This window comes from Microtus oregoni, unplaced genomic scaffold (genome assembly GCF_018167655.1).
Source record: "Microtus oregoni isolate MIOR12 unplaced genomic scaffold, Mior012 000014F_ref0000157, whole genome shotgun sequence".
Taxonomy (NCBI): Eukaryota; Metazoa; Chordata; class Mammalia; order Rodentia; family Cricetidae; genus Microtus; species Microtus oregoni.
In genome coordinates, this window is record NW_024543073.1 from 2,713,092 (window position 1) to 2,737,754 (window position 24,663).

The 24,663-nt window shown below is 40.1% G+C and overlaps 1 protein-coding gene across 2 annotated transcripts in view; it reads right to left on the reverse strand.

Annotated features, from left to right (window-relative positions):
• The window catches only part of Arl15 (ADP ribosylation factor like GTPase 15), a 359,212-nt gene that overhangs the window by 186,196 nt on the left and 148,353 nt on the right, over positions 1 to 24,663 (reverse strand). For both annotated transcript variants that reach the window (XM_041663636.1, XM_041663637.1), the window contains exon 4: positions 104 to 312. In XM_041663636.1, the coding sequence (XP_041519570.1) occupies positions 104 to 312 (209 nt within the window). The remainder of the gene's footprint in view (positions 1 to 103; positions 313 to 24,663) is intronic.

Consider the following 24,663-nt stretch of genomic DNA (forward strand, 5'->3'; position numbering starts at 1 on the left):
CATGGTTATTTGTCTTCCTAGATTCCAATATGGTGGCATTGGTTCGATAAGCAAGCAAACCAACCAAGCAGAAGGAAGAATAACACGAATGAGACATGTGTACCTCTTGCACTGAGCGCGCTGCGGGCTTGTCTTGATGATTGGCCAATATTAAAAAGGGCAAAGTGCATAGCTGTGGGTGCTGAAGAGCAGAATGCAGTTCATTTCTAGCCGTTTCTAAATCGTCCTCTGAGGAGGCACTGTCTAAGACGAATATTACTCCTTGAGATCCTTGGTAGTAGCGGCTCCAGTATTTCCGGATATTATCAGCTCCTGTCAAAACAAAATCGGAATCTATTTTAAATAGTTCTCATCAACTTAAGAGCGCCCCAAGTAGCAATTCCTACTGGAAACCAATGCGTCTTTTCAAACACAAGTGCTAAAGTCTGTGGTACAAAACAGTCCAGGAATCTAAGAACTACACATCACGTAGGTAAGGGCATTATAACCGCTGGGCAGACACAGTCATGAAGCAGAACAGATGTTTAAATTGTTCTTCATGCTTTTCTATCAAAATAAATAAGAGACGACCAGGATAATACTTCTTTTATTAAAATCAAAAGAATGTATCAGTCCTAATGAACTACACTGTCCACAGAGACAAGAAAGCAATGTGACCAAGACATTTACCACAGTATCTTAAGATCCCACTTCTGTTAAGTTTGGTGGTGGTTTTTAATAGAATAATGCTATGCTTGGTTTTATTCCCCCAAGGGTTCACATGACAGAAACTTAAGCTTTTAAGTTTATGTTGATGCTACTTGGAGCTGGGGCCTATGGAGGTGACCAGGGTTAGAGAAACAAGGGTGAGGGCCCTGTGACAATGGCTTTACGACAGGAAGAACGGACAGTCACACTTTCCCGCTCAGTCTCTCTGACCACTGATGTCTGCTGCTACGTCAAGACAGAGCGCAACCCTCAACAGATGCGGAGCTTCAACCTGGGACTTCCCTGCCTCTGGGCCTGCAGTAAATTCTTTTCGTTAGAAATTGCCCAGTCTGTATTTTGTTGTAGCAACAGAAACTGGACTGAGACACAGAGCTGAGTGGCCTTGTTTAACTTCACATAGAGAGTTATTAGCATAATAACTTTTTATGTCAAAATACTGAAATTTGCGAACCACTAAAATCTTGGCCTTTCATGTATGTGTAAATCCACTTGGGTTTACTGCTCATGAGGAGAAAGAAAAGGTAACTGAGCGCACTCCTGGTGTCGATGGGACATGGTGCTTAGAGGAGAGGTTTGAGAAGGCCAAACCTTGGTATTTCTAATTGAACTGTGTTAGTAGCCAGTTTGCCCAGGAAGGGCACAGGCATCTCCCATTACACGGTAAGTCCTTTTATTTCTTTGTTTTGCAAAAGCGAGGGGCTCTCTGTGCGTATCTGCAGTGAACAGAAGGGATGCAGTTGGTTATATAACAAGAATTAGCTAAGCAATTTACTGATCTGCAGTGTATGATCTAGTCCGAACCAGTTGATAACTATGTTCTAGTCATGCATTGAACATTTAGCTTCTACGTGTGACATGCTGTGCTAAATGAAAGGGACCAACAGTGCAGGCTAGAGTTGGGGTACAAAAGCCACTTATGCATATTTCTTCCCAACTCTGTGTTCGATGATTTTATATTAGCAGCTTCTACCAAGTGGGGGCATCCTGGCCGTGGAAGATGGCCTGGCCTCTGCTTTCCCTGGTGAGCCAACACATTGCTGGGTAAAACTGAGCAGCTGCTATTTTCCAGAAAATAGGAGATTGAAAGGCTCTGATAACAGTTTGTTCAAGTACTGGCTCCAAGGTGCTCACCTAGAGCAAGGCAAAGAAATTAAAAAAATTAATACATGCGAGAAGGTGGCTAACCTACTATACTCTCGCACAATGCTGAGTGTTGAGACTAGATCAGACAATTCTCACAACAGCTAAGGGATGCAAGTATAACTGACTTAGGTTCTGAAACTAATTTTCTGATCCTAAAACAGGACAAGTCACCACTAGAACACAGTGAAATAGCAAGGGATATAAAAGCTTCAAGGGCATCCAATAAGAAATGGTTAAATAAGCAAATGGGAGGGATATGAACAGAGCTGTTACACATTAGAAAGACTGAAACAAGAGCAAGGAAATTTAAACCCTAGATTATGTGAGGTGTGAAATTCATTGCTTAAGCGATGGGGAACCAATAAAGCAACAGAGCAACAGAGATTAGCCACATCTAAGGTGAGGTTTCCTAAAAGCACAGCCTGGAATGGCCCTTCTGGCACCTATGATCATAGAAAGAAAGCTTCGGAGAGAAGTCAGGGGTGAAACATGTCAACTGGATGGGGAAGAATCTTGGTGAAGATCTGACTTCAGCTATCGCACCCCAGCTTAATCCTCCAAGGAGCTCTTAGAGTCTGGACGGAATCACATAAAGATGTCGAGTCCAGAGGCCAGGATATCTCTGCACAGTTATTGGCTCTGAGCCACCCCTGGGTACCTGGAGGGGGTTGGGACGAGATCTCAGAATTATATCTGGCTGGGGAGGTTACTGTCAGCCAAGAGTGGTCCTCTGGAGAAGGGTACAGGTGTGCGTCATTAGCAGCCAATCCCACAGCAGCTGCGAGATGGATGCACTGGCCCAGCAAAGGAGGTCTGCGTATGATACCAACAGCATCTGTCACAAGCTAAATCCAGACACTATCCATATGCTAGAAACCCATCCATAAGTCTGGGAGACAAAAGTGACAGCAGTGTTATCCAGCGATGACTATTCAGAAATAACAAAATACTGCGTGTGTGTGCACCCAAACCACTACAAATTTTACTAACATGAAAATGTGAGATACACAATTGCCATGTAATAATACATGCGATTTGTTCTACTGTTAATTCTACAAGGCCGATGAAAATGTAGAGAATGCTTTCATTGATTTTGTAACATAGAAAACCAATGGCTGCAATTGATCAATAATTAGTCCTGTATGGTTACTGATGGTCTAAGTGTCTTATGGGGATTAATTCATTCATTGAAGACAACCTGATAAGGTAGATAACACTTTTTAAAATTAAAGACTTATTTATTTTTATGTGTATGGTTGTTCTCTCTGTGTACTGTGTGCGTATGTTGCCTGCAGAGGCCAGAAAAGGGCATCAGGTCCCCTAAAACTGGAGTTACAGAAGGTGCCTAGCCACCAAGTGGGTACTGGAAACAGAACCTGGGTCCTCTACAAGAACAACTAGTGTTCTTAACCGCTAAGGCATCTATCTAGCTCCAGAAATCAGTATTACGATCACTTTCAATTTATCAATACGAACACCATGACAAAAAAGTATTGTGTGGACTTATTCAACACTATACATTCAAAACACATTAGGTCTAAATGCGATTGAGATAGGGTGATCACTGAGCAGAAATGATGAGCTAAATAAAGAACTATATTAACACATACACCATGGTGGGAAGGGCTGGAAGAGGTGGTACCTAACACACACACACACACACACACACACACAAAGTATATACACTCCAAAAAGCACTACTTCTAAAACAGTTCCCAGCCAACTGACCAAACAATACTTTTAAAGTGTCTTGTCCATAAAAAGACAATGAAGGAGGGTCTAAAGAGACATTTAATAATCCTTTAACAGTCACATGAAGTATAATGCCTATAAATCTACCAGAAGGAACAAATATAGCCACCTGCTGCATAATATCCAGGGCACCAAGCATAATGAAGAAAACAGTGGACACATATTTCAGAAACTCATCTAGTGGAAACTCGGGGGATACAATGGAAAACCAACTCAGGCAGTCATTGCCTCAAAGAGAAACCATACTTTTGTCATATTACAAAATATGCAGGCTTGAAATAGACGAAACAAAATGGCAAGAGCTCAATCAGTAGTAGTGGTGAATAAAAAAAATGCAAAGGAAATAAAAAAATGCAAAGGAAGATCAAGTGTTCTTTATATGACATAATATATGAATATTTTATTCTTAATAGTGAAAACACTTCTTAATTTCTTACAACAAAATCCCCCTGCAACCCTAGGGTCTTTGAATATCTTCACAAACACAGAGTTTGGAATTCTAAACTGCAGTTTTTACAACTGACAAAGTCGGCAGCAGCCTAGCCCAGAGTGGGGCCAAGGAAACCAGCAAAGAGGTGATGGGTGGTGGCACAGTGAAGAAATGGCTGTGTCATCAACCAAACTGCCAGGCACTCTGAGGATGGAGACCAATTGGGAAGGTCAAGGACACCTACTTGATGACCACTTTCCATCCACGAAGGACTTACCATCTCACATAGCCCGAAGCCACTCTTACCCCACAGATTAAAGTATGATCTCTAGCCTTAAATTACAATTTTTACATGAAATAGCTAGGTACCAAACTCAAACAAGGTATATATACATTTACATTTAATCTAAAGCCAAGGAGGAGTTTTAACAGTAGAAGGGTTGTGAAGACGGGGGTTGCCCATACCACTGAAGGCTCAATACTGACTTGTTAGAAGTTGTAATGACAGGCTGGAAAGATGGCTCAGGAGATAAAGTGCTTGCTGTGCCAACATGAAGACCTGAGTCCAGATGCCCAGAACCCACATAAAGCCAGACATCCTCCCATGAAGAGACGGGAGGCAGAGACAGGAAAATGTGGAGGCAGCAGTCTTTCCTCACACACCCCTGACGGGCACACTCTTCAAGAGAGAAGGAAAAGACTCAGTTCAGTCTCTAAGAGTATCAGAATCAGGAAGTAAAAATTGTCAGTCTTCTTAAATTAACCCAAAGGCATCTTTTAAAGCATTCCAAACAACTTAAGGAGTAGCACGTAGCAAGAATGTGCGGGCCATACTGACGCAGACAACTGTTTCTGGGATAAATTGTGCAACTGTTAGAGTTGTAAGTCAAACCACCTGCTTTTTCCTTTCCATTTTTACCTGGAATTTTAATGGATTCAGTCTATGATTTATGTTACTTCACGGAAAATAAACAACAGTATTATTCATCGTCAAGGACAAAAATTATTTTCAAGCAAAAGCCAGAGTCTTGGAAGAGTTCTATCTGCTATTGTGCATGGAATAGCTTTTCAATGAGGAGAGTGAGGGTAATATTAACAGAGACATATTTACAATGCAGTGTGTCAGCATTTGGAAAAGCCAAAAGAACTTAATGATTCAAGACCTACCAAATGATGGACAGACAGGCTACAAAGCCTTGCACAGATTTTTAACGCACTGGTACCAACCACTTATGACAAATGTGCAGGATCTAAGGTACACTGATTTGAATCCACACTGCAACTGGTTCAAGAGTTACCACTTGATGGATGTCAGAGGAAACAACCAACAGGTATCCAAAAAGGCTATTAAAAGATGCCTCCCTTCTCCCCTTTCTGGAACTGTACATCTATGTGAGTTTTGATTTCCTCCACATACTCCAATCCAAACTACATATAAGAATGAACTCATGATTGAAGGAGGTATGAGAATCATGCCTTCTCCAACTAAAGTGGATATGCCACCATCTATATATTTGTTCTTGAATGTTTTCATTCAAATACTGTTTTAATAACATACAATGAGTTTGTAATTATTGCTTTTAAAGGATTTTTAAAAATGTTTCTAAATTTGATCAGATTTAACTTGTAATATGGCAAATACTCACACACACACACATACACACACACACACACACACACACACACAAAGAAGGATTTGGAGGTCTCATTTAGTTTAATAGCATGCAGATGCCTGAGACCCCAGACAGGATCTACAACTATATATACTCCTTGTCTATCAAGATTTAGGCATCTGGGGTTTTATTTGAGAAGGAGTAAGAGTCTTACTTTGAATTATCTTTATCTTCACTCTGTCTCATGTTCAAAGATGGGAGAATGGAAATAGGTAATGAGCACCCTAATCTCCGTGGTCTTCATGTGTTCAAACTAGAATCCAACACATCTTAATATCTAGAGAGATTTTTTATATATATCCAAAGAACCCAAACTTAAACTGGCATAGCTCTTGAAGATCCCAAGGAAGGTGGTCCTCAGCCTGTGTCCTATAAAGTAGAGCTTTAAACATTAGTAATAAATGACACACCGGTTGCCCTCTTTGCACCTCCTCCATTCCTTTGACACCTGTTCTGGGTGTCTGTGTTACTCAAAATGAGGTCACAACACCACCTTCAAGGTCAAGTCCTAACACCCAGACTTGAGCACTCTACATGGCTGCACTCTGTTATCCCTCCCTCTCCCATCTCCATACTCTGCGGCATAACCTCATCCCCCTTCCACCTCCATCATGGGAACAGCTTTCAAAATGGCTGTGGCATGGATCTAATAAAAATCACTAAATACTTTTACAAAAAGTTAGCAAGAGTTATATTGGCGTACTGTTCAAAAATATTAAACGTCTCGATTGTAACGCTTCAAAAGTATCTGACTTGGCATTGAGAGTTCTCCACAGTCTGGCTCCATTTTACCACTCCGGCTGCATTTCTGCATTGCTCTCATAGATCAACACAAAAACACCTGGGTTCTTGTTCCCCTGGACCAGGTCCAAATTTCTCACCCTCTTGCTTCTGGTTCTGTTATCTCCTCTGCCTGGGCTCTTGATTGTGTCAGTTCTCCTCTGAGCTTTTATACATTTAAACCACTATGTGTCCTTCAAGGGCTAAATCTAATGTCATCTACTGCACCATGCTTTCCTTGATCTTCTAGCACGTTCTATTGCTCGAGAGATGAAGCCTGTTATTCTTGGTTCTCCTTGTAACACTTTCTACCCTCTAGCACAGTTACCTAAATATATCTTCCAGAGGAGACTGAAAGTCACTTGGAAGTTTAATGTATTTAATGTAATTTATGTATAAATTAATAATTTATTCAACGGATTCATGTAATGGCATTTCATTTGTATCTTAACAAATAAAGCTTGTCTGAAGATCAGAGAGTAAAACAGCCCCACTGGTCAGCTTTACAGACCAGGCAGTGGTAACACACATCTTTACACTAATTGCCATAGAAACCGGGCGGTGCATGCCTTCAATCCCAGTGGCTCACATCTTTTATCCCAGCCTTAGAGAGGAATGTAAGATGGGAGGACACAGCTCACAGATAGTCTCATTCTGAGATTCCTGGAGGCAGGATTGCCTTTCTCGGTCTGAGGTTGAGGTAAGAGCTAATGGCTCGCTGCTTTGCTTTTCTGACTTTTAGGTTGAACCCCAATTTTTGCCTGAGTTTTTATAAACTGTACTTCATCTTAAGTCCATCTTCATATTGGAACATGTGAAACACAAAGTTTTACACATAATTAGAACACAATAAATTCTTTTCAATGAGTTAAACTTTTATAAAATACTACTTAACAATTCTCAAATGGCAGAATGTAGAATTTGCTCCCAAATCATTCCATGACATGGAAATAACTCACGTCTGGCTGAAAGAAGTGGCTTGTTTGTATGGTTATTTAAACTTTATTTTTACGTATCTGCTGTGTCCCAGTTCAGCAAGGCATCTCTCAATCTTCAACTACTAATATTACATCGATTTCTTTAAACAGATCCACAAAGAATCTTCACTGTACCAATATTTGAACACACGCAGCTGCAATGTGCTGAGTGCCTCACAAACAAGCTCTGCCCTGTGCTCTTAGGAGTCTTTGGATGCGGTTGGACGCTATCCCAATACCTAAGTAGCAACGCAGAGAGTCTGAAGAAGGAGAAGGCCATGACGATGCTTCTGGGAAAGATGTTCTCTGCACTCCTGCAAAAGCAAAGGGCTGATGCCCTAGAACACTCACCGGCCCCGCGGCAACCACAACTGGCACTCCAAGTTCTAAGCGTTTATTAGTAGCAAATTTTGGAGGCTGGTGATATGATATGAAAAGTAGTATAGCGCTTCTGAATTATTCAAAGGAATCTGATGGCCAGATTAGAAAAGCTAGTATGTGCAGAATTTTGCTCAAAATTGCCACTGACCAATACCACTAAATTTTTAGAAGAATCAAAACAGGAAGTTTCTGGTTGAAGTGGAGGGTGGGTATCTATTATGGACTTGTTGAAAATAATACACACACACATATATATATATATTATAAAGGTATAATTTATGTATAACTAAGTATCCTCATTTTAATTGTTTAGATAGGCATTGCTATATAATTTTCCCCATTTCCCTTTCCCTCCTTACCTTCCACCCTCCCCGCTGCCCTCCACGCTCCCAATTTACTCAGAAGAGCTTGTCTTTTTGCCCCTTCCTAGGCAGATCCATGTATGTCTCTTCTAGGGTCTTCTTTGTTACCTAGGTTCTTTGGGGTTGCGGCCTAAGGCTGTTTGTCCTTTGTTTTATGTCTATTATCTACTTAGTTCTTTCATAGTGGGGAACCGCCACTGCATCTGGAATGCTTTGTGATTTCTCTCCCAACAGCGTGTGTGTGTGTGTGTGTGTGTGTGTGTGTGTGTGTGTGTGTGTGTGAAAAGCTTTAACATACCTATCTTATGAGAATACTAGTAAGAGATATATATGGTTATAGATTAATGTATATTCAGAGAACACAGAAAATGTTTAAAACCAGAGGTATCTTGTCTTATGTAGAAGAGAAGATTAATAAGAACAATCTCATGGTAAGCCTTGATTATTCAAAACTGTTGATTTTGTCTCACACTAACTGTAGCTTCATTCCGAGTTCAATCTACCACAAATGTCATCACCATCAACCTACTCATGCTAAAACAACAACCACAAAAAAAGTGTTAAGAATGCTCTAAGCCAGAGTCCGTCCATGTGTTCTTTTTTTTCTTCTCACTGCCCTCTTGCCAGGTCACTCTTTCTGGAGCTCTAACCAGACTGATTGTAGAAATGCATCTGGGGTCATGTTTAGGCATGAATACAAAAGAGCGAATGTCAAAGGAACAGTCTAGACAGACTTCAGGGAGGTGACAATGTTTAATTTAATGGTGTACATACACTAATTTACATCAGGATCGGAATTATCTAATTAAATAAGTGAACGTGTACTACAAATTAAATGTAAATACAGACGGCTCTCAGTTTAGTGATCAATTTTGTTTTAAAACTTTCCAAAAGTTCCATTTTTTTCCCTGAATTCAATTTTCCTATAAAATTTCCCTAGAAAATAAGCAATGCAAGCATGCATGGGACCTGGACCCAGTCCTGTCCAGGAGGCGAGTCCTCATGGATAGAACAACGGTAGAAAGACAAACGGTGCCATAGCTTCTCAAGTCTCACTGGGTTCAAAGCCAAGTTCTATTACATGGCATCATAAGTGACCTTAATTAGCTTAATCATTCCAAAGTTCCATGTCCCTCTAAACAGTAAATATAAAAATATAGGGCTTCATCGCACAGGCCCGTCAGGATAAAAGGAACATTTTCATCACAGAATTCAGATTATGCTGTGTTCATAAAAATAAACTGTCATTTTGTTACCCTAAAAGCATTTTTAATTGATTTTTATTGAGCTCTACATTTTTTTTTCTGCTCCCCTCCCTGCCTCTCCCCTCCCTTTCAACCCTCTCCCCAGGTTCCCATCCTCCCAATTTACTCAGGAGATCTTGTCTTTTTCTACACCTGCTCCAAAGCATTTTATAGTCACTATTAAGGCTATGGCTTCCCAAACTACTGAGCTAACTTGAGCTCGAAGACCTAGAAGTAAAAGTCTGGATGTGCTCAGAGTTGTAGACAACGGGGACCTAGCCTGTACAGTTCCTGAGAGAGCCAATAAAAATAAACCAAGCTTTGACTTGGGATTATGCCTTTCTCATCTCCTGGTAACTTTCTCCTAGAGCCGGTATCTCCTTAGCCTCAGGTCACTTTTATTCGACAGTGTTTCCCCTTCAATCTCTGTTGTCCAGATTTCTTTCCACTATTTAAAAATGAAGTCATTTTTACAGATGAAAATGTTCAATATTGTAATAAAGCTAGTTTGGGCTGGATTTTAAACAAAACTAAACAAAAACACAGAAAGAAGTATAATTAATCAAAGTACCATTCATGCTCCAAAGCTGACACATGGCATGCCATTATCATGTGCTTCTTTCCCTTTTGTTAGAAGTGCCCAGATAGCCAAAATTCTGTCCCATTTCTTCAACAGCTCACACGGCTGTCTCAGTGAGAGCACAGGTATAATATCATAGAAGTGGCTGTTTATGTCGGGTTTTGTTGTTGTTGTTGCCAAAGATCACTTTTAAATAAATATAACTGGATTATCAACAGCAGAAAAGCAAACACAAACCTAGGCATGTGTGTCATTTTCTCAGGCATTCTTGCAACTCATTATAACCTACTTCCTCACAGCTTTCAAGCCTACCTGCCTTCACCAGGTACCTGTCTCTCATCAACTTCGGTAGACACTCAAAGAATCCTTGTTTGGGTGTACAAATCTTCATCTCTAGGTCTTCCAACAAGGCTGGCACAGAGCAGACAGTCAATATTTATTAACTATAAGTAATACATGACTATTATGTTGATTCGTTTCTCACATACTTGAGTACAAATAGTCTCTTTCTTTTGTGTATTCTACAAATATGTCTTGTCCTTTCCTTCTGCATTTATTTGAATTCTGCTTCCTCCCAAAGCAGAACAATTTATCTGGTCCATTCTCAAAGGAAGCTGTCCCCTTGTGCTTGGAAATTCCCATCATGAAGGGGAAATAGTGACAGGATCACTCCACTCCAGACAATTCCAAACAAGCATTCTCTAGAACTGAAGCTAGATGAATAAAACACTAAAGTCATACCTAAAGGTGACCATACTTCCTCTTTTACACAATCCTGATGTATTAAAATGAGATTAGTCACAAGAGCACATGCACCACTAAAGAGATTTCATCACACTGGATCCTACCGTTAAATAGTAGTTGGCAACTCTCATCTCTGATGCTGTGGAATATATCCTGCTATCTCAAGAGGCAACTAGGACCTTCAGAAAGAAATTAATTTTAATTAGCTTAAATGTGAGTGTGTATGTGTCATAGAGCACTTGGGGACAGAGGATAATGCGAACAGTGTCACAGTGGAAAACAATTAGGGATCAGAGCACCAGCAAAGAGAAGATAAATGAGTTTGAAAATGCCTGAGGTCAAGATCTTCATCTCCAAATACAGTTTTCCCGTGAAGAACACACTCAGAAAAGCAGAGAGGCAGTGCGACTCAAGTGTGCTAACCCCACCAGCTAAACTGGGCTTAGATGGGGCAGGCAAAGAATAGAGTTGGCGGCAAACAAACAAACAAAAACCAACTATAGGAGAAGACATATTTTTTAGGTTCCACCACAATGCTGAATCTTCCTAAAGCTATAATATTAGGCAGGGACCTCTTTTCATACCCTTCTTAGCCTAAATGAGAAAAGACAATGGTCAGGAATGAATGAAAATGTCTGTTAATGTGCCTGGCACGGGACCTGTCCATTTTTTAAATATTTTGGCTTAAACATACTAATCATGGGCTTAGTATTACTTTGAAAACTTCTTTACACCAATAGCTGATCATAAAATGAAATAATGGGGAAAACCACACATAACTCATTCTATTCCTGTTCTTTGGTTGTGGGTGGCACTAAGGTTTCATCTCTTCCTAACTTAGAAAAACTAGGGTCAAGAACCAGATTTCAATACAGATTTCAAGGCACGACTCTAAGGATGTGCCCTTGCTAATAATAATCAATGGGTAAGAAAACAGTCTAAACAAAATTAAGTAGCATTAAGACAATAACCCATACTCTTAAATTTTCCACAGAGTCAAGGGCCACTATATACCTATCATAGTGGTGTAATGAAAGTGATTGTTTACAGGAGCAAAGGTCTATCTATCAGGAAGGACACCCAGCCCCCAACGCAAATTACCTGCAAGCACAGGAACTTGACAGTGTTAATAACAAGGCTGAAGGCCTGTAAGATAATGTCTGGAGGTGGGGCTCCTGGTACTGACTGACACCTTTCTGTCATCTCTTCCTACTGCCTCATCCCTTTGCTCACAAGTCAGCAGACCACTAGTTCTGTAATGTCTTTATGCCTATACCTAGCTCATCTTGACTTTGCAGTACTTCTGAGCACCATGATGTCCCCTAAAAGCACATTGACTTTTCTGACTCCTATACTATTAGTAACACAGGGAAGTTACATTTCTGTGACTTTCTAAAGTAAATGTTATTGCCATCACGGCTGCACTGAAACAGGCAAACAAAATAAATCCTAGTCTTGTAGCTCAAATATAAACAGCCACAGGGGTACATCAACTGTCCAGAATTCAGCTAAAATCTAGAAGCTGTGGGGCAGCACACAGAAATGTCCTCAAATTAACATCCTAAAGCTCACTTGCCTAATACGCTGAAAGGTCCCTGGGGCCCACACAGAAATTTTGCCTAGAGAGAAAAAAATGTGATCACACTTAACTTCTTGGCTCTCCACTCAGAGCATATTAGAAGTAGTAAATCATTTGTGGGAGACGGGGGGTGGGGGAGGATAAAACCACTAGCCAGAGGGATGTGGACAGTAGCAAAATTGAGAGTTATATAGCTGTGGCAAAATCAAGAAAGGAAGAAATGAAAAAGACCAAGAAGACACAGGAAAGAACAGAAACCAGAGCTCAGCAGTTTAGACATAAGACCGCACTGACACCACCCTCCCTCTTGACAGAACCATCTTCCTGATGGTGGTCAATCAAAATGATGGATTATACCGCAATACCCTCTTTCATTGTTGAGGAGAAAGTGAGTAAGAATGTAACCCCCAAAGCATGGTGAAGAGGGTCACCAGGCTTGATAACCATCAACCCTGCCCAACTGAACCTGTCCTGCTTCCTTCTCTGAATTATATCGACAGACATTAATTTCATTTTTGCATAGAGCTCCAAAGATAAGATCCTTTTTAAAACACGAAAATTACTATTATTACATTGAAAGGAAATTAAGATCAAATTGTAAACTTTAACCTACTCCAAGTATTAAAATCCCTTAAGATATTAAATCAGGATCTATTTTTATGCTTCTGATTAATTTAACTGGTTAAATGCCAGGAACCATGGAGAGCCCTGAGAAGCACCTGCCTCGCTAACCTAACAACTGGTCTAGATGGGACAGCATTAAATTATGTGTTTTGGTACTTAAACTATGTTCTTTAATCAAGGGAAATACTTTTTGAGAAAATCGCTCATTAAGATAATTTTGTTTAGTCTACAACAACCCCTTCAAGATGTGAAGTGCAACAACTTGATTACTATTTGAGAGCAGTATTCTATCCCTGAAAAAAAGAATCTGAACTTACACACACAATTATTGAGAGATCCCATGTTAAAATCCAGGGTTCTAACACTGAACTGCAAACATAATGGCTCAGACCTGAGACATCTACAAACGTCTTCGCTGACTAAGCAAGGGAGTAAGAACTTGAGGTACATATAGACTGCTTTAATTTAAACCCATGGTTTTGAAGGCAAGGTTAATAAATGGTATTCTTGGGATTTCAACTGAGAAAATCAAACATATATGGTATCTTAAAAGGAAAAGCCTGTGCACCCATGTGAAGGGAATAAAGTGGTTTTCTGAGAAAAATACCTTGAAACAGCTTTCAAATGAAATTTGAGAGAAACAAAGATAAAACAGAGATTGTATGACCTTCCTAACTCAGATGTGCCCTGGAATGGTGGAAGATATGCCGAGAGCTTGTAGCCCTTGGGTGACTAGTATGCCCTGAGTCATGTGTCCCTATGTCTACCCATCACCTCTAGCGCTTGGCATTTTCTGTTCATCCTGTCTATCATGAAAATATGATCCTTTCAGTGTAACTGACAGTGTGGAAAACCATGGGAAGCGGAAGTCAAAGAATGAGGCCTGCCACACAACATTCTCAATGACCTGAATCCATGCACAGCATTTGCAAATCTTTACATTTTTACCCCACGTGAATAATTCTTCCTCACTGCTATTGTCTATGAGTCTCCTCTTTGCTATGATCTCCTTTTCCTCCATTTCCAAAAATAATCCATGCACAAGGCCGGCATTAAATACCACTTGAACCATGCAATGATTTTTTTCATAGCATCTGTGTACAATCTTTTCCCTACGATTCAGCCCGCATAGTTTACTATTAGTGGTTTTTTAATCTCATATATGACTTTCTCTTTTGTACTCCTGTTATTTATACACAACATCTTTAGGTTCATTGACTCTAGTCAAAATCTTCAATGTGAATTTACCTGACGAACAATTTTTGAAGTATCCTTTTGGGTCCCAAGACCTACTCTAGGGGTAGAGAATGCACAACACTAACATGGCTACACTGCAACCAGAAACTGCATTGCTTTTAAGATTCTAGCAATATAACGGGAAAGGTAATTAATATAAGAGGTATTGATACTGGAAAGCCAGCAAATGGTCATCACTGGCAATGACGATCAAACACTTTAGAAACCCAAAACAATTAACTGGAACTAATATGGTTCTACTGATAATTAGAAATAAATGTAAATGTTTTCAAATTTCTGTATAAAACCATTGAAAAATGAAAAGCACGCTACTCTGGAGATACATCCTGAAGTTTATGTAAGTGGAACACATACAACATGAAACACTGTTTGTATTAACAGAGAGATGGTTCGGTGGTTAAGAAAGAGTATGTAGTGCCCTTGTGGAGGACCCTAGCTTGGTTCCTAGCACACAAGTCGGAATGGTCTGCAACCACCTGTAACTGCAGTTCCAAAGGGACTCAATGCCTCCAAGAAACTCGATGCCTCTGGCTTCTACCTCTGAGAGACTCAGTGCCTCTGAGGGACTCAAGGCCTCTGGCTTCTACCTCTAAGAGACTCAGTGCCTCTGAGGGACTCAAGGCCTCTGGCTTCTACCTCTGACTCAGTGCCTCTGACGGACTCAAGGCCTCTGGCTTCTACCTCTAAGAGACTCAGTGCCTCTGACGGACTCAAGGCCTCTGGCTTCTAGCTCTGAGGACACCTGCATACACATGCACATAGCCACACAAAGACACAGACACATAAACACAAAATTCAAACATAATCTTTAAAAAAAATCACTCCTAATATAAATTATCACACGATGTAATAAATATTTCAGTTCTTTCCCCAAATTTATCAGAAACCTTAACATCGCCTATGAAAATCTCAAGAAAGATTTTTAAATAAAATTTCACCTAAAATAAACTGATAATGTACCCATATACTAAAGAGCAAAATGATGACATAAGAATAATTACCAATGGACTGAAAACACTAAAAGTTTAATTTCAGTTTTAAAAAATAAAAATAAAATTAACATGCTACCATTTTACTCACCCAATTGTCAAAAATATAAATGACTTCAAAAACAGGAAATGTGATAGCAAAGATAATAGAATGTACTCATAATAGCAAAGATAATAGAATATATTCCTAATAGAAACACTAATCTATATAACAGAAACAAAATATATTCTCAATATAAATGTAAATTGATCTATAAAGTAGTTTTTACCATGTAGTGGAACCGTAAAAAATTTTGATCTACAGGAGCTGGAGAGGTGACTTGGTGGTTAAGAGCGCCTGCTCTTCTTGGAGGACTTGGGTCAGTTACCAGCACCCAAATGTGGCTCACAGTAGTCTATAACTCCAATTTCCACAGAACTGGTCTCCTCCTCTGGTATCCACAAGCAAAGGCATGCGCATGCTACACATACATGCATGGGGGCAAAGATTTTAAACACATGAAAGAAAATCACCACCTTTAAATCCTGAAGTCTCGCTTTTAATACGATCTAAGGCAGTGGTTTGCAACCTCACTAATGTTATAAGTCTCTAATACAGCTCCTCATGTTATGACCCTCAAACATAAAATTATTACCACTGCTAATTGATAATTGTAATTTTGCTACTGTTATGAATTGTAATGTAAATATATGATATACGAACCCTGTGAAAGGCTTGTTAGAGTCCCCCTAAAGGGTCATGATCCCTAGGTTGAGAACCACTGCTCTAAATAACTATTTTAAAATTCACTAAAAATACATGGTTTATGAGGAAAACTTGATAGATACATAGACAGCAATATACCATAGATCCAAGTAAAAAAAAAATTACATGTACAGCTATAGTGGAGATCCTGATGTGAAACTCTGAGTTAAGCGATTCTATCATTACTCATTAGAAATTATCAAGTCAATGAAGGAGTTAACATTCTCCCTCAAACGATGGCCCCATGCTTATGAAGATAGCACTAGGATTCAGTGGGCTGTTTTTAAAACTAAAACTAAGAGCACTTGAAAGGAGCAGGAGAAATGTTAGGGGCAGTTGGAGAGGTGGATTGAGGGTGGATATGAGCAAGAAACATCATATATACATGTACAAAACTGTCAGTGAATAACAAATATTCTAGAAAAATTCTCTATAATTCAAATAAATTAGGAGTAGTGATGCATATACTAAGTTAATGTGACGGTTAATATTGACTGTCAATAGGCAGGGTCTAAAATCACCTAACAGACAAACCTTTGAGCACATCTGTGAAGAACTTTCTAGACAGAGTTAGTTGAAGTGGACAGACACATACTAGCTGTGGGCAGTATTGTTCCACTGGCTGGGGTCCCAGAATGCAGTGCTCTGCTCCGCCCCGCCCACTCAGCCCCTGCTTTCTGACTGTGAATCCTATGTGATCAGCTACCTCTAGCTCTTGCCACCTTGACTTCACCACCATGATGGACTGTACCCTTGAACCCTGAGCCAAAAACAAGATCTTCCTTCCTTAAGTTACACTTGCCAAGCATTTTGTTGCATAGATGAGAAAACGCACTAACCCGGAAATACAAACTGAAATAAACACTTTCTTCTCCGAGTCATGGTGTTTCATTGCAGCAACAGTAACCCTAACTAGGACACAAGCTGATATCAGGAGAGTGGGGGATTGCTGTGACAGACCTGATCATGTTGTTTGGGGGAAGAATGTGACAGGACTTTGAAACTTTAGGCTTGAAAAGCCACTGAGTGTTGAGAGCCAGTGAGCTATTCTGTAGGAGCCGGGAAGGTAAGTACATTGAGAGCAGTAGCCTGGCTTGTGAAGATTCAGAGGGAAGCAAAGACTGTCCTGGGTCATCTGTGTGAATAATCTGTGGTGTTTGGTCAGTGGGAACAGAAGAATCAGCTGTGATTAAGAAGAGAGCAGCATCGCTGAGGTGAAGTCTTCTGGGAAGTATTTCCTCGTGGTTAGCACACAGAAGCTGTGTTCCAGAAGGATGGAAGGCTGCACGTTGGGCTGGCAGCCAAACCTGATAGTGTAAGAGTCACCCAGGTGCTACTGGTTTGATGGCATGGCGGGGTTACAGAGAACAGCTGAAGCCTGGCACTATGTGGTGGGGCTGGAGTCACTAAAGAGAGCCCACGAGAGACTACTGGTGGACGTGAAGCCTAGTTCCAACAAGGGGCAGCAGCAGGTAGAATGGAGCCAACCTGCTCCTAGAGGACAAACTGTGTGTGCTGCAGAGGGCTGAGCTGGAGAAGTGACCCACGCCCTGTGGGGAAGACCAGAAGACCAGATAATTGGACATTGAGTTATTTCCATTTTATACTACATTTTGGAGTATGGTTTTGCTTTATTCAGATTGTGGCTGTACCCTGGCTTTCTTATTCAAGTAAGAAAGTATTTAATTCATTTTATAAGAGCCCACAATTGGGGGACTTTGAATTTAAAAAGACTGTGGATTTTAAAGATACTAAGTTCTTAGGTGTTTACAGATTTAAAGACCATAAGACGTTCAAAATTTGGACTATTTATATTGTTGATATTAATGTGACATCTTGGGGAGAACAAAAAAGGAAAGGTTATGGCTTTGTGTCAAACTGACAATGTTAGTTTTATGTTAACTTGACATGGCTAGAGTTATTTGAAAGGAGGCCATCTCAACTTAGAAAATACCTCCATAAGATCCTGCTATAAGGTATATCCTTAATTTGTGACTGATGAGGGAGGGTCAACCCTGGGCTGATAGGCCTGGATTTTATAAGAAAGCAGGCTGAGCAAGCCACAAGGCATAAGCCAATAAGCAGCACTCTTCCATAGCCTCTGCATCAACTCCTGCCTCCAGGTCCCTGCCCTGTTTGAGCTCCTTCCCTGACTTCACTCAGTGATGGATTGTTACCTGGAAGTGTACGTTGAAATAACTTAAATTTGAACTATTTATATTGTTGATATTTGGTCGTTATGTGTCACTACAGCAATAGTAAGTAACTCTAATTAGGACAACAACGAATAAATAGGAGTGCAGGTCATCCATACAACCAGTCAAAAGGAGACACAGCTGAAAATGGAAGCTACTACCTGTACAAATAAGATTGCTAGCCAAAAGTGTAACTTGTCCGGTCTTGGTGGCAAACACAGTGACAGTGACAGTCACTATTAGAGCCAGGTATTATTAGACACATGATATCATAATACCCTCAGGCCTGATAAATGTATTTCTTACTCATTTGATGTTATCAGAGCAAGGAAGGACAGAAGACAATGATGGATCTGTCTGAATTTGGTTGTGACTCATGAAGAAGTAGCTCATGTGTTATCCTAGAGACCACAACACCAAAAATAGTTACCTATCTTAACTTTTATAAAGGTTTTCAGTATCATAGCTATAAAAAGAGAGAGAGAGAGAGAGAGAGAGAGAGAGAGAGAGAGAGAGAGAGCAACCCATGGCAATCATCTAAATGAGAAAATGAGAAAGATAGTTAATGCAGAATGAAAAAGAAGAATGAAAGTCTCACATGGATTTACATTTGAAGAAAACCTAAGAACAGATAATGGGGGGGAGCAGAAAGGATATAAAAAGGGTAATTTTCAACCTGGAAGGAGTTAAGAGGAATTTGGAGCTTGAAGATAGAGTGCACTTCAAGTCTCCAGATCTAGACAGATCACAAACCTTGGTGTCATCAAAAAACAGCTCAGAGAAATGTTATAAAACCATCGAGAACATGAATGTTACCAGAAGACTGGTGATTGATAGGTAAAACTGTCCTGAACTTAGAAATTCAGATTATGATGAACCACCACAGGTTCATCACAAATAAGTCTCAGTAGTCCTCAATTCCCTTCAGAGTGACCTGCCAGGTTTCTGGGTCCATCTGGAAAGTACAATGGTATAAGATCACTTCAGAAAAATATTTGACAAGTCTTCTGTTGTGTCTTTGGCTAAGAATGAAACAAAAGGGGGAGAAAAGGCACACTGAAAGAATTTTCAGCAGTTAGGTACCTGACAGCTGCCGACTGGAAATGCATGGATCTGTGCCAACATGGAACCAGTTACCTTTTCTATGGTTTCCAACCAACCTTAGGTCTCAGGGCACTTTACACACAACTCAATTACAGCAATTATCACACCACATAATAGTTAGGTAATTGCATGTCTATTATTCCCCATAGCCTGTGAGCTCCCTGAAGGAATGATTACATTCTAGTCATCTCGTTATCTCAAGCACAAGACTAGCAGCAGAGTGGACACTTATGTTTTAATTCAACAAAGACTTTGAAGATATCACATTAATATTTAGAGAAGGCCCAAAGCTGAAAGAAATTGCTAATATGTTGAGTGATAAAATTTAAAGCACATCCGAAAAAAAAAAATCTATGACATGCTGGAACAGTAAGCCAGTGCTTACATAATAAAATTGAATAGATATATAAGAATTTGAAGTCAACTGAAGAACAGAAACAGGAAAGACCCGACTAATAGCAGCTGGTTGTTTTGAGGCATGCCCAATGGGAGCCCGTGGGGTGCCAGGCCATGGATTGTTGGTATGAAGAGGAACAGAACCGGAAGCTGAAGGTACCAGCACCTACAAGACTACACATGGCACTGCATTCTGAACACATCAAACGGACCCACTTAAAACTGGTCTAGAGAGCAACCACAGCAGAAAAAGACCAGAAGACTGTATGTATCATGTGAAAGAAATGGAAGATATTTAGGTTTGAAAAAAAAAATCTTTTGGCAAGATGGATATGTCTTAGTTAGTGTCTAGATGCAATGTCTTTGTCAGCATGGTTCCACAAAAAAGACAAGAGATACACATCTCCATGCTTAGGATGAGTGCAAATGATACACAGAATTCAAAAGCGAATGAAAAATGACTTAGGTTGAGTAAAATATAGGGAAGTCCGGTTTTTGATGCATGTGTTGCCTAGATGTAAAATATCATCTGCTTTTGTGACAAACAACCCAGTCCCATTAATCACATGCTCCTGGCTGCAACAATCCACATTGAAATTAAAACCATGAAACCAATCACAATGTCAAGATTCACACAAACGCATCTTTTAACAGGTCGTGAGAGGGGGAGAATGCATTAAGAGAAAAATCTAGAGAAAGCGTTATACGATAAAAACATCTGAGAGAACTTAGCACTTGGGCAGGCATAGCCCCGGGTTTGAAGTGCATAGTAATTAAAAGTTAAACACAACGCACAGCCTGCTCCGAAACCATGAATACATCACAAAAGCATATTTCTTTTTATAGTCACAGGGCCGAGAATTTCGCTGTTTATATCTATCCCAGCATACACATCCACAGCACTGCCAAGACTGTCCCATCTGACTTCACTGGGAAGCTGGACAGCAGAGACTGTCTGGGCTTCTTTCAGTGCAGTTCAGTTTGGATCCAGCACTGGCCCAAGAACCAGCTCTTCTTCAGCCACTCCACGCTGCCTGCCAGTTCCAGAGCTCTGAGCATTTCCCATCCAGCTACAGATATTAAAATGTTTTGTTGTTTTAAAACTTGATTTAGAACTGATGCATATCGCTTTTTTTCACCTCAAGCTCCCCCAGGTCAGCAAGCTCCAAGAACGTTCAAATAGTACGAAGCATCCACTGCATATTGAAAACAAGGATGGGGCCAGGGAACCTCGAGGCGACAGACTCTACATGAGCCACGTCAGGCATTTTCCAGTCCCAAAGCAAGTTTCACATGTTCTGCAGATGGGCCAAATGATGCACACGGTGACCCTGAGCTCACTCCCTGTGGCTTTCTGCGGTGACCTGCCCCACTGAACTCCCTGAACCAAAGTCCCAGTGGAGCTGTTCAAGGACAAGTCCTGCCTCTCCGAGGGTTCACTTTGTACTGGCCAGGGTTCCCCTTTTCGGGAGAACAGTGGAGCAAGCCAGGAAGTATTTTCAGTTCGCATTGGCTCCTTCTTTAAAATGATGACCTGGCCCCTGTCTATCTGAGAAAAAGGCCACGAGAGAGACAAGGAAGACAGAACCCCACTGAAAATCACAGCAAGTGTTAATGGCTACGCTGTCACTCAAGACTACCATTTCAGCCTTTCTCCATTAGTAAGCCAGGGTAAGTCAGAGGTGCTGGCCATGGTATAGGACACAGGGAAATGGGAAGTGAAGGAAACACTTGCGGCAGAGGTCCGTGAACTCACACCCGCTTTGCTCTCCTCTTCTCTGTCAGACACATACTGTTCTACATGACAGAAGGAGGTGTGCAAGGGATTAACTCACAACAGCCCGAAGAGACTGTCTCCACAGAACTTTAGTATGGAGTCCAAGATTTTAAATGACAGCTGTAAACGGTGTGATTCAAGGATTTCTATTGCTTTTTTTTCCCCCACACAGCAACACAGACTACTGAGAATATTTTTAAGGGAAACTGAGGTAAGGAAATCATAGAAGCAGAACGCTGCAGTGACTAGGATTTAGATCAGGCCATTTCTTTTCTTCTTCAAGAAATAAATAATATATATGATGTGGCTGGCCTAGAACTTCTATGTAGACCAGACTGGCTTCAAATTCCCAGAGAGCCAACTGCCTTTGCACCCTGAATACTGGGACTAAAGGCTTGAGCCTCCACACCCGGACCAAACAAGACAATCTTAAACTCAATGTATGTGTCAGATAATAATAAATAATGACTCAGGTAATAAAAGGAAATATATATGAAAAACACACACATACACACACACACACACATATATATATAAATCAAATACAAAATATACTAGAACATCAAAATAAGATTTGAAATAATGGTTTATAAAGAACAATTATTTTGTAATGTTGTAAATTATCTAGCAAAACCTACCACAGAGTTTATCTGTAGTATTAGATTTTCTATAAACTGATAAAAATTTTAAAACAGGATCTCAGTAATATTTCAGAAGGTAGAGAACCTAGATTTGACCAACTGTTTACTAAAACACAGTACCCACCGATAATAATGATGGTGAGATCCCAGTGGTGTCAACATCTATTAACCTAAATTCCTTTAATCACACTGGGAGGGTATTCATTTTAAAGCATACTGTATGCAAACAATCCAAACAGATAAATCATTAGAATCCTTAAATTTGGGTAATACTCAGTGCTTCCTGCATAAGGCTGTACAAAACGGGATTTCCTTTTATCTACTATGTGAAAATCATAACTTTTTTTAAAATGTAGTTTCTTTATGAAATCATGCATAATATAAAAGAGGATGAGTATGGCCATCGATTTCTGACAAATGCCTTGGTAGATAAAAATCCAAGTTCACATATCATTCCTTCCCATAAATATTCCTTAACTGCCTTAGGGCTTCATAAGAGGGCCAGCTCAGAGATAGGCACAAATTAACTGAAATAATAAAGAACCCCTAAATCATTATACCATATATAAAATCTCTTTCAGATTAGAGTGATGGAATTCAGGTGTGTGGCAGCAATAACTCTTGGGTGTTTTCCTTCTTTTCTCCAGTGATCAGAAGGAAAACATATTTAGCAGCCAGAAAGAGAAAGAAAGCAAAGACTGGGGAGCTTCACCCACAAGGAAAATTGTATGCTGATTTCGTTCTATAAGTGATGGGACAAAGCAGCATCCTTTGACTCCCAGTCAAGAGTTTACTAATAAAAACACCAGGGACATAGGAAGGAGTGCCAAAAATCAAAGCACAGAATCATCAACTACCTCAAACAGGACAACAGGTGGCCCTGAACTCTAAGCAGGGCGGGAGAGCGCTGTTCAGCATGCCCGATTCCAAACCAGAGCATGGCAAAGGCTGGCAACAGTTACTATAGAGAGGAGGAAGCCCCTCCACCTGGAGTCTGGTATTTGCTATGATGTTACGTGGACAGGAATATGACTGGATTTGGGTCTTTCCTCTCAGCTTGTATGACTACAAATATTCCTGGATCTTTTCACGGACTTGAAGAAACTGAAGGACCTCCACCTGGCACAGAGTTCTTGAGCCCAGTAGTATCTTACCTCTCATTCATTTTATTTCTGCTACGCTATGGCAAAGATCCCCTAGCGAAAGTTAAACCAAACCGACTATACTACCATATATGCAATAAACTCATGTGCTTTTGATGGAACTATAAGAAAACAGCTGTGTTTACACCAATTTGGGGCCGGAGAATGACTACACTTCAACTCTGAACTGTCAGAAGCTGCCAGCAGCCTTCTTGCTGGGTTGGATGTTTTCCAGTACTCATAGGCCAAGCCTCTTATCACTTTTTCGCGGACACACACAGAAAGAAAAATGACTAGAAAAGTTTAGTTCTGTTCAAAGGTGTGCCTAAATCATTTAGATCTTTTGTGTTTCTACAATCAGCTTGGCTCTTAACTTCTTACTTAAATGAATTTTCATTTATTTAAACTGAGATTACTTGGACAATGTGTGCAAGGTAAACCTATAGACAAAAAGATGAACAGCATCAAAGGGAAGCCACATTTGAATAATGCTAACTTATCCATATCGAACAGCCTTAACCTCCATCATTCTGTAACTAAATGCCAAGAAAGATACCTCTGCATTTTTACCTTTCTGAATGCTATCCATCTCAAAAGACAGAGTCAACCTAATTAAGGGAAGAGAAGTTGAATGATTACCGAAATCCGCTTAGGAAAAAAATGGGGGTTTGGGAAATAACATGAAACAAAATAAGGTTAGCACTCTGCCTCTAGTCCCTAAACTGTGAACTTATTAATAATACATCATCCCACCATTGCTCTGGCAAACAGCCACCACCAATTGATTAAGATCAACTCAATGAGATGAAATTTAGTTGCAATGGATTGCAAACAGCCCAAAGTGGTATTTCACACACAGAAACACACAGGCATACAAAATGTTTTCAGAACTACAATTGTTTTCATTGCTTTAGAAGCAGAAACTTCCGCATGTGCTTTTTTCTCATCTTAATGCTATTATGGTTCCCCCATCTCACTACTTTCTCGGAAACCTACATTCTACCAATGGCAGAATCATCCAAGTAGGTTTCTTAGGATCAAGGTTGAAGAGAGAACACTGCATCAACACAGTTTTGAGTATGAACCACTGTAGTATGAAGCACAACTGGTTATGCTGGGAAATTTCTCACTCTTTATCTAATGAATCTGCCATGCATATTACTCTTCATTAATTGCACGCTGCTGCACACAGACAGATTAATTCTCGTTTCTTTTATTAGCAATGAGACTTTAAAACACTGCATATGAAATCAACAGACCTGAAAACATCTTCCTCTTACATTGTAAGATCTTAATATGCAGCCCTAATGATTCAGCTGTATATGATTATGTAGTAATTGCTACAGTTCTCTCTTTTTTTGTCATGTGTATTTTTATTGAAAAGTATTGGGGGAGGGAGTGGCCAAGATCCCACCAGAAGCATATGTCCAATGATTTTTA